The 11,266-nt window shown below is 36.8% G+C and overlaps 1 protein-coding gene across 1 annotated transcript; it reads left to right on the top strand.

Annotated features, from left to right (window-relative positions):
* The first annotated feature begins 1,727 nt into the window (after positions 1-1,727).
* On the top strand, positions 1,728-10,470 carry anxa4 (annexin A4). The gene is made up of 13 exons (XM_079256720.1): positions 1,728-1,849; positions 3,778-3,827; positions 4,704-4,791; positions 5,395-5,489; positions 6,273-6,386; positions 6,922-7,012; positions 7,543-7,622; positions 8,330-8,386; positions 8,478-8,571; positions 8,771-8,866; positions 9,303-9,361; positions 9,585-9,707; positions 9,971-10,470. Exons 2-13 carry the CDS (start codon positions 3,819-3,821, stop codon positions 10,025-10,027), a joined length of 963 nt encoding a protein of 320 aa, XP_079112846.1. The 5' UTR covers positions 1,728-1,849; positions 3,778-3,818; the 3' UTR covers positions 10,028-10,470.
* Positions 10,471-11,266: the final 796 nt, after the last annotated feature.

The raw sequence follows: 11,266 nt of genomic DNA, 5'->3' as shown, positions 1-11,266 counted from the left end.
TATGATGTAATACGTTTCACATTTTTTCAATAAAACATATGTATAACATGATACGTTTCCAATTTTCATACAATAAAATGATCAGGTTATAACATAAGGTAACAATTTTTTTTAAATTAGTTGTCAACACTATGCTTTTGTAACTATGAGCAGAGCAACTCTGACTGATGACTGACACAAAATATAATAAACACAGGATAAATATCCCAAACCAAAAAGCTATTAAAGTAGCTTTTAAAAAAGTTTGTTTTTGTCGCACATTTATGTAAGCTACAAGACAATTCAAAGTGTGTTCCCAACAACACCTAAACGCATTACAGTGGGGTGCAGGAAGCACAAAAAAACAAGCTTTAAAATGACATTAAAGATATAAAATAAAACAGAAACTGAAAGTAGATAAAATGCTTGAAATAAAAGTTACAGTCTGAAGAACTAACAATTTTTTGATGGAAGACAGCAAATAAAAGCTTTAACTTTGTTTTAAAGCAGCTGAGAATTTCAGCAGAACTGCAGTTTTTTGGGCCTTTCCACATGTGAGGAGCATAAAAACTAAATGCTGACTCTTTGGTTCTGACACTGGGAACAGAAAGTAGATTGACCCTGATGATCTGAGAGATCTGGTTGGTTCAGAAGTTCATTGTGCTTTTGTACATAGTTGTCTGTCTCTTTAAGATAATTTTGACATATTTTGGTAAACTTTTATCTTTCTTTTAGCGATTTTGTCTCTCCTAAAAGAACATTTGTACCACATGTTGGTTATTTAGTGTCTAACTGTAGGTGTATAAGCTCTTTTGAATCAATTTTGGGGCACACATCTCATTTAGTTGTGCCAGTCACTTTGTAAGCAGTCAGTGTCGTTGTGGGGGTCATACAATTTACTCCTTATATATTTACCAGCCCAAGTAATCTGCAGCATGTGTATTGGGGAAGCTGGTGATGTAACAACTTCCAGTTGACCTCTACATCTGGTAGCTTTCAGTCGTATGTTTTTCATTCAGATATAAGGAATCAAGTTTAAATAAAAGACATTTTTCTCTCAGTGTTTTAGCAAAGTGGAAAAAGCCATCTTTGCATACAGTTACAATATGAGGTGCAATTTAGACTGTCAATCACATTTAAACAATATATATAGTCAAACATTTTTTTTTTTTTTTTTTTTTTTTGCCAAATCTGTTAGACAAAAATGAAAATTTCTGCCTATTCACTGTCCAAATTACTGAAGTGCTGTAACAAATCAATATCCGGCCTAAATACAAGATGATTTAAACATGTTCTGCCCTCCACAGTGCATAAAACATTTCACTTAAAAAATGTTCAACTTATGTTAATTTTGTTGCAGCAGTATTAAACACTATAACCATTACCCAGCATTGGCATTGCATGCTTTAAGATCAAATTCTCATTGACTTGAAGGTAGAGGTATGAATCAATAAAATTTTTTTTTAATTTATTTAGCTTTTTTTTTTTTTTTTTTGGTTATTTATTGTGGCAGAATGAAAACACTGGGGGAAAGAACTTGATTTATTCATAAAAACATTAAAACATAACTATTTAACTGTATTTGAATAAAATAACTGCAGAATGTGATCAAACTTTTATGCAGCTGGATTACCTCTAAAAACTTGAGCCGTGCGTCTGAACTGAACGGAGGTTTTCATCTTTCCGTGGCGGGATTAGATCCATGAATGCATCATAAACACTACTGCGCACTGAAGTGCACGCGAAAAAGAGGATCTAGCATCAAGAGGGTGGGACATAAGTGCAGCCGTAGCTAAAAGCTGTTGAGTGTTTTTACCGAGACACAATCTTCCTGTCGGGCTTCGGACTGAGTCAGCAGTCGTCGGAAAAGGTAAAGTGTCATTAATGTCCCGTTTTGTCATATTTTACTGTTTGACTTTATCAGACTGGAGCTCTGACAGGAGGCGCGGTGTCTGCAGGGTGTGTCCACTAACTTTCTGCCAAGTTCACTGTAAAGAGGCCATTCTGCAGATACTTACTTTTTCTGTGTATGTTCAGTTTTTGCTTGTTAGTTTTTTTTAATCTACACAATATGTTGGATATAAGTGTTCAGATTTGTGCAGGTTTGATAATATACTAAAACGTAAAACTTTTCGCAATTTAAAAAAAAAAAAAAAAAAGAGAAAATAAATATTTATATATAAAAATATTTTTCATTTTCAGTTTCATCACACATTTCCTTAAATAACTCTTGCACAATTTCCAGGAAATTAGCTGACGTTACAAGTTTTTAATCCAATAATTTGCTTTCAAAGAATAAAAGATTTACACACGAATCTTTCTCAACAACTGGACCGAGATTCACTTGCAGAATATCCACTCAAAGTTTCCTGTGTTTCCTACAAAGGAAAAGTACCATGTAGACATTTGCATGTGTTTGAAAACGCAGGTTGGTTGCAGCAGTGGTTGCTCTGTTTTATATACAAACAATTCATACCTTTACCTTAAAACATTTGTGTTTCAGCAGCAGAGTAAAATATGTATTGTGGCCAAAATATGGATGAAAGTGTGAAAGAATCACGTGCACTGGCATTTTTTTTTTCTAAATGTACATAGCCAATATTTAACCAGTGAGGGCTCATTAAGATTCCAGATCTCTTTTCAGGGAGTCCTGGTCAAGAAAAGCAGCAGTACAACCTGCAAACAGGAGCAATCACAATTAAAATTAAAAACATAGTTACAGTAAAGACAAACAGAATACAAACAAACATTACAAGCACAACAAACCAGCCTGGTGTGGCAGGGTCCTGAAACGCAGACCGCTGAATTTGACAAGTAAATGTGTTAGATTGGATTGTGTAGGACGGATCTGCGATGGTTTTGTCTGTAGGTAAGTTAATCCCCACAGAAAGAAAAACAGGTGGGGATTGAATTCCCACTACCACTGTGAAGTAATTGCAGGTGTGGCCAAACAAACAAAAGCTTCAGAAGCTAAGCAAAAGGAGGATACTACAAAAAGCAGGGGTATTCCCTCACCCACCCTCCCATCTCCTCTAGGTTGGCTGTGTGGCCGGTCATCTCAAGCTCAGGTCCTCTACCGCAGTCCTTTGAGGTTGAGGGTCCCACGCAGTGTCTTACCTGTCCCTAGGAGTTGTGACAGTTAATTCATACCCAGGGTTTTGGAACAGACAGCGTGGGTCAGGATGTCAGATGATTGCTCAGGCTTTAGCGCAGGCTTTATTACAGCATTTGTGAAACCTTCCTTGGAAAAGTCTTCAGGTACATATCATTGAAGTGGATTTACTGGTTTAACTGGCTATGTTAACGTAACGTAACGTAACAAACTGTAATCTTTTATCTTTTGTCTTAAAAAGGCTAATTAATAAAAGTTAAGTTAAATTCCAGTAAGTTAATATGGGAACGTAGCCTGGTAGGGGGTTGTTCAGGCTATTCCCAACTTATCTCCAGTGTATTGATTTATGGGAACGTCATACGAGCATGATCAGATATGTCAGAACCACTGTAATTTAAAGAAATGAACAGGAAATGCCTTTTCGGTATTTTTTCCCCCCGGTTATAATCTGGCAGCTTTCCAACAGCATGTTTCTAACTGAAAAGAAAAATACTTTGTTATACAGCGTCATCATTCAGTGACAGGCTGTTCATGTTATTACAACATTTGTTAACCCCCCACCCCACCCCCCACAGTCATGGAACACCCCCAGCTCAGAAGTCACTAATATGCCTAACACTACTTTATAATCTAATAATTGTGGAACTGACGTGTAAGTAAGCATTAATTTTATGTTTCTTTTGTAGCTCTCTGGACCTCCAGTTTTGTACTCTACACTCTTCCTACAATGGCAGCAGTAAGTCTCCTCTGAAGCAGCTTTTCCACCCGAGAGCACAGTCCTAGAATCACTAACATTTACATGATCAGCAAACATTGGGTGTAATTACAATAATCAGGACAAATTGTGAATTCTAAGGCTTTTGTAAACAGTGGTAAAAAAAAAAAAGTCTTAGATCTGTTTTAATGTTTAACATCCTCAAATGTGGTATAAAGTTAGAACCTGTGCTATTTTTGCATGAACTCATTTGTCATTCATTACAGTTGAGTAAGAGCTGTTGAGTTTGCAAAAAATGCTGATCTGTTCGGGTTTTTATGTAAAAAAAAAATCCTTCCAGTAATGAATTGAATGGAATGTAGCAAAAAGAGACAACACACGGCTTCATCTCTGAAGAGGCACATTTTTGTGTACGACCCGTGAAAAGAGGAATAACTTCACCCTGTAGCATAGCTAGTTGGTGTGTAAACAGTATTAATAGGTTTTTAATGTTTCCCTCAGATATGCTTTAAGAGATGATTCAATCCATTTTCTTCTTTTTTCTTGTAATAAAAGCAGTCATTTAACCAGATACAACTTCAAAGAGGTACATATGTTTATCAAAACCACATTACTTGTGAGGTACGTTGGAACTTAGGGCCCAACTACAGGCTTTTTGTTGTTGTTGAACCTCAATTAGCCTTGAAATACCTTATTACATAATTTCTTTTGTTAGTACATGCATAAACTGATTAAAGGGCGAGCCAATGTATCTAAAACCTCCAATAAATGATATTTAATCTCAAAAGGTAAATATTAAATGGAAAGAAGTTAAGTGCAAGGGGACTTTATACCTGTGTCTGTTTACGTTGTCTCTTTCGTAGATAAGCAGTAATAATTGTATCTTTTTATGAGCAGATTGGAACCCGTGGAACAGTGACTGAGGCGTCTGGTTTTAATGCTGACGCAGATGTCCAGAAGCTGAGAGAAGCCATGAAGGGAGCTGGTGAGTGACCCACAAACTATCAGTGGCTAAAGAGAAAACTAAGTTTGACTTCCATGGAAAAGAAAAACATCTGTCTTTTCCATCCTCTAGAGGAAAGTTTGAAAAATATCTTGTAGTTCTTGTAGTTGCAGCAGTTTTAAACTTTTCTTTTACATAGTCATTCATTCTGGGACCTTAATGCAGCCTGACTTTGCTGATCATGCAGGCAGTAATAGCAAACTGATCCTATTATGGGTCACATTGGTCTGAAATGATGCTGACAGGTTCTGACTGCTTCGAGAGGTGGTACTTCCTAACAAGCATTCAGACGGGAGATTTTTCTCTCTGTCAGTGAATGTCTGGTGAAGAATGTTGATGCTGTTAAGGATGACGAGTTTAATCACTTTCTCCTGATTCTAGTTTGCTCCCCCTTTGCAAACAGATGGTTTCTATGACAACAGCAACAAACATCAGTGTGTTAAGACGATCTCCATGGAGGCAGCTCTAATGGCCTTTTCTGTTTTACACATTATGGCTGAACTCTTGCTGCTAGGCTTGGTTATAGGAACAGGGATGCATGGATGTTATCATTTAAGATTGACTGAATTATGATTTTGCTTTCAGGCACGAATGAGGCAGCTATCATTGAAGTCCTAGCGCACCGTACAATTGCACAAAGGCAGCGCATCAAAGAGGCCTATAAACAATCTGTTGGGAAGGTAAGATGTTTGACTTATCAGAGCTCAAAGGTAGCAAACGGAGAGTATTTGTGAGGGATTTTTACAAATAGTGAATGAAGAGGAGGTGGAGAAACAACAGCAGCCTTGAGGAACTTTGCTGGCAGCAGTATTGGATATGTCATCTCTGAACTTCCTATTCCACTGTGTGCTCTCATTTTTTTTCTCTCTATGTGTGGTATATAAACATTGCAGATAACGTATGAGTTGACCATTAACTAAAGCAGAAATGGCCGCTTGTAAACACAGACAGATAGGGCCTTGTAATCTGTAGGAAAGGGGAAGGTCTCCTATAAAAAAAAACTGAATCCATCTCTGTAATTTGCTCCTTGTGTTTTGTTAATGATCAAAGAGGATCAATATATTAACTAAAAGGGAACATTGAGATTTTTATTGTATTGGCATATTGAGATTTTGCAGAAGTCCCGGCTTTGTGTCAGTTAAAGATAAATGAGTAAAACTGTGAGGGAACTGCAGGAAAAGCAAAAGTTAAGAGAGGAACTGTTGCAGGCAGAAAGAGTGAGTCATGTTTAGTATGTTGACACCCACATGCGGTCACAAGGGTGTGTTTGTGGAACAGCTTCTCCGTTCACCAAACTCTTTCCTTAAATCACACCCTCTAGTGGAGAAGTCGGGGCATCTTGAGTGTGTGCGGTCAGATTCATATTAATGTCAAAGAAAATCAGTTTTCATGACTGAATGTCGTCTGAATGAATTTTTAGGAGAACGTTGTCTGACTGTTAATTTGTCTGGACCTATCTGCAGGACTTGGCTGATGATCTGTCCTCCGAGCTGAGTGGGAACTTCCGCAGCGTGGTCCTGGGTCTACTGATGCTCCCACATGTATATGATGCCTATGAGCTGAGGAACGCTATGAAGGTCAGTTTCCTTTGTCGCTTGCATCATCGTTATATATGTGCATGTTTACACTGTTCTGTTAGTTCTTTTTTTTTCTTCCAATACCAACAAAAGACCAAACCTGAGGTGTCAGCTGGATAAAATCAGCACCTTGGTGCCATAAACCCTTAACATCCTTACATTTCTGAAAACACATCTCCATCAGGCCATGTTAGGTGATCAGACTATTGCTTGATTCCAGGTTGTCCTGATTGCATCTCCTACCTGGTAATCTTCAAAAAGAGTTTAAAAACACTTTAATGTAGTGATGAGACATTGCACCATGATCTGATTTAAAAAAAATAAATAAATAAATAAATAAAAAAAAATTTTACCCTGAAAACTCTTTATTTTTGACGTGGATGTTTTGTAAAATATTCAAAGGAAATTAAAAAATCCTGCATTGTTGTGTTTGATGGGATTCATTTACAATGTCAAAAGATAGACTGGTCTTTACTCCTACACTCTGAGCTCCTTCTTGCTTTACTTCAGCTGACTGTATGCTGACTTTTCTCAGGGGGCTGGAACAGAAGAGGCGTGCCTCATTGATATTCTGGCTTCAAGGTCCAACAAGGAAATACAAGTCATCAATGAGTTCTACAAGAAAGGTAACTTTGTCACGTCTTTAAATAGAAACTCTGGCATGAGCTCATATCTCTGGCTGCCTGCTGTGTATGAGATATGATATGGAGTAGCAGTGACTAAGCCTCATTATTAGAAAGCGGTGGATGCTGTAAATTATTCATAAAATGCATTGCATCGCTGGCAGGTCATTGTTTGCTTCTTTGTTCCTCCTTGTGGCTTGAATGAAAGTATTTGGTGCCTCTTGAAGTGGTTTTTAAATGACTCCATCTATACCACTATTGTGGTGCATGCCTTGTGCTAAAATTAACAGCATAATTAGTGGCTAGCCACACTGCATGAGTTAAGTATTAGAACAGATTTTTTAGTTTATTAACTAATGTCTTTGATCAAATGTTGCCAATAGCAAATGTAACATATATTATTTTCTATGAATATCAGTTTTCATTTTCAGCCCAGTATTTACCATTAGTGATCATTTAAATCTAACACAATGCTATGTACTTTAGTTATTATGAGACAGTCTTAACTTTCTTTGTTGCATTTTTCTTGGCAGAATATGAGAAGAGTCTGGAAGATGCTGTGTGTGGGGACACATCTGGGATGTTTCAAAGAGTGTTGGTCTCTTTACTCACGGTAAACAAACACTGACACCTCAAACCGTCTCAGCTTTGGCCAGAGTTATTAGTTAATATATGAGTTAGAGTTATTTTAGCAGTGATGTTATTATAGAAGATCATTATCAGATATAATGAAGCCCTTATCAACATGGGTGTCTGGATGTAAAATTAATATCAATAATCTGTTAAATCCCTAAGAAATTACTTGAAATGAGACAGTATATGAAGTTATGAATAATGTGGGAGTTTTTTATGGAAGGTAAAGTTTTCTTTTGTCTATCGTATTAAACATTTTATAAATTATATTTTAGCAAGTCAAGTGGCCTGTGGTTGTGTAAAACATACCGATCAGCCAAAAATGTCTTCTTTTTTTTTTTAAAATGTGTACTTTGATTTCCTGGTCAGTACTATAATGAACTTCTCTGTTTCAAAAATTACATTGTACTTCCAGTGATAAGGATAGTTTTTTTTATTTTTTGTTTTACTGCTGGGCCCTGTGGTGGACTGGTGACCTGGTCTGGGTGTTCCTGGTCTGCTAATCGGTGGTATAAACCCCAGCTTGATGCTGAATTGGAATAAGCAGGATAGAAAATGAATGGATAGATGTATTTAGCTGTATTTATCTTTCTGGGGTGTGGGAAAGGAGAAGCCGCTGAACAACCCGGAACTTTTGTGCAATTCTTTGCTTGTTAATCTCAGTCGACTGTGTCTTTTGCATTTAAGGCTGGACGGGATGTAAGTGAGAAAGTGGACGAGGCTCAGGCTGCTCAAGATGCCAAGGTAAAGCCTCTCGCTTCCAGATGAAATGGAGTGTTGAACCTCCCTGCATTATACTTTCATAAGGAGTCCATTTTTGTGCTTGTAATTGTAGGAAATCTTTGAGGCTGGAGAGGCTCGATGGGGCACAGATGAGGTCAAATTCCTCACAGTGCTGTGTGTGAGGAACCGAAACCATCTGCTGAGAGGTACTTGGCTCAAAATTACATTTGAAGTTCTTGTGTTTTGGGACTTTACTGACACCTTGTGGCCATTTGATGAACAAACACTTATTTTTACATTTATTGACTCATAATCCTTAAATTAGTGACATAAGAGTTCACAATGATCAGCTTCATTGTTTATATTCTGCTTCCTCATTAATCTTTTAACTTATTTTTATTGCAGTGTTTGAGGAGTATCAAAAGATTTCTGGGAGAGACATTGAGGAAAGCATCAAGAGGGAGATGTCTGGCTGCCTGGAGGACGTCTTTCTAGCCATAGGTCTGTCTTCTCAGGGACATGTCATATTCACTTTTGATATAATTTTATATTTAATTAATTAATTTATTACATCAGTATAATCATGAATTTAACATATAAGGTTAAATAATGAGATGAATTGAATCAAAAATGAAAAAAAAAATTCAGTTTCCATGTGATGCTCTCATGTCTTCGTACTAGTCTTTTTTATTTAATTATAGGACATAAATGCTTTGCAAAATGGTTTAAATGGTTTTATTCTGCTTTTAATCATTATCGTTTTGTAACAGGTTTGTAAACTTCGTGGTAATTGATACTAATTAGTGAGTTTAGTGTGGAAACTCTGCTGCTGGCAAGGGACTAGAGATGTTCCCCGAAGCCCAAAACAGACATCTGCAACTCTGCTTCAGTAAATGAGCTGATGTTTGTTGCAGTGATTTGTTTTCTTGTTTTGCAGTGAAATGTGTGAGGAACAAGCCGGGGTTTTTCGCAGAACGATTATACAAATCAATGAAGGTAAACAGTTATAAAGTAAAGGTGGCTGCCTTATGTTCGTTCGTTAATATAGTTCTATTTGCATGTTGTTTAGAAGTATTTTATACATCAAATAAAAAAAAAGAAAAAAAAAGAGGAAATTCTAATGTTTTTTGTTTTTGTTGTTTTCCTGCTTAAACATGATGTGAACAGACACTGCTGTCGTGAATGTTGGTTGAATAGAGATCTCTTTCTTTCCCATCAGGGGCTTGGCACAACAGATAGTGTTCTCATCAGAATAATGGTATCCAGGGCTGAGATTGACATGTTGGACATTAAGGCACAATTCTTGAAGATGTATGGAAAGACTCTGCACTCCTTTATCAAGGTGAGGGGTGGGGAGATGCTGCACTCAGCAAAAGTTTTGCAATACATCAGCAGTGGTCTAATAATGATGATTACAATTCGATTGTTCAGTGATGTTGGACTGGGATGATACTTTGGACAATACTACCTATATTATATATTGTTTATTATTAATCTGAATAAGACAGCCATGTTGCTTGTTATTAGTTTGAAATCATCAAATAATTTGCAAATAATTCCAATCTTTAATACTTTGAAGTTTCATGGACCTCTCTGTCATCTTAGGGAGACACATCTGGTGACTATCGCAAAATCCTGCTGGAGCTGTGTGGCGGCGAGTAGAAGACTGAATGGCCTCTGTTCTGCAAATCACTTAATTTTTTTTTTCCCTCTTCATGCCTTTTTTCTTTCTACTAATTAACACAGTGCCTTGTTTTACTGTTTGTAATACCAATTAAAACCAAAGACCGATGTTCTCTAACACCTGTCCACATTTTTTTTGTTATTGATCTTATGTTAAAGAATGATTAATCTTATTGGAGAGACATGGATGTGTCTGACATCTTTTAACAGATAAAAGATAATTTGTAATGACCTCCAGCTTTCATTCTTTTTACATTTTTCATTGCTGCTCCATTAGTGACGTCCATTTGTTTAATTGGTTGCAGTTCTTCGATGAGTCAGCCTTTTACCATTTGACTCAATTACATTAACAGGTTGCTAGCTTGATTTGAGAGGCAGTAAAATGTGCTCTAATCAAACTAACGAGGGCGAGAGCGCTTCTTTTTTATTTCAAGGGTGACTGCTGCAGTTATACTCAATGACCACAAGATGGCGCCAAAGCTACTAGAAAGTTTAGCTGTAGAAGCTGTGTGCCTCATCAGAACAGAACAACCTATTTGCTTGTGTACTGAATTGTTTGTGAATTCTGCAGTTATGGTTTATACTGAGGTACATGGCATCACTTGTAATTCTATCTTTTGGCAACATGCCTGTTTGCCTATGAAACTTGTTCAGGCTCTGCAGGAAACGATACTGCCTTTCACACTTTTATCATGTCACTGTCGGAAAAGGAAAAAGAAAGTATTACGTCTTTAAAAACCTCATCACATCAACAGTTTCTAATATCACACTATTTGAATAATGACTGTTCAATTCACATCTTTATCTGAAAGGGGCTGCAGCCTTCTGTGACCATCTGGTGAAAAACTAATTTAGTCAATTTTGATTTGATGAAAATTTCAGCAAGGCTGAGTGATTATCTCAGTGGTGCATACTTGCCAGGCAAGCTTTTTGTCCCTTGTTGCAGTAATCATCACTGGCGTAGAAATATTTCAAAACATGCTAATAGCAGAATTATGTTTGCTTATGATGAGCATAAAATACTTCACAAAATGAAATGCTGTCACTTAGAGAATAGGAGCTAATGAAGGTAAACACTCAAAACAAGACCTTTATGAATAATACTGATGAACCGAGGGAAAATTTTTTCATTTTGGTGTTTTGTACAAGCCCAACATAGTAATTTACATGAAACATCTGGAAATATACTAAAATGATAGGAACAATTGGAGTGATAGG

This window comes from Telmatherina bonti (genome assembly GCF_933228915.1).
Source record: "Telmatherina bonti genome assembly, chromosome: 17".
Classification (NCBI taxonomy): domain Eukaryota; kingdom Metazoa; phylum Chordata; class Actinopteri; order Atheriniformes; family Telmatherinidae; genus Telmatherina; species Telmatherina bonti.
Note: the sequence above shows the minus strand (reverse complement) of the source record. Positions and strands in the feature narration are given on the sequence as shown.

Bases quoted from the DNA above. Each gene is read 5' to 3' on its own strand.
- anxa4 (XM_079256720.1), top strand. The intron at 7,623-8,329 runs GTAAACAAACAC...TTTGCATTTAAG, and splicing joins TGTTGGTCTCTTTACTCACG to GCTGGACGGGATGTAAGTGA. The intron at 9,708-9,970 runs GTGAGGGGTGGG...CTGTCATCTTAG, and splicing joins CTCTGCACTCCTTTATCAAG to GGAGACACATCTGGTGACTA.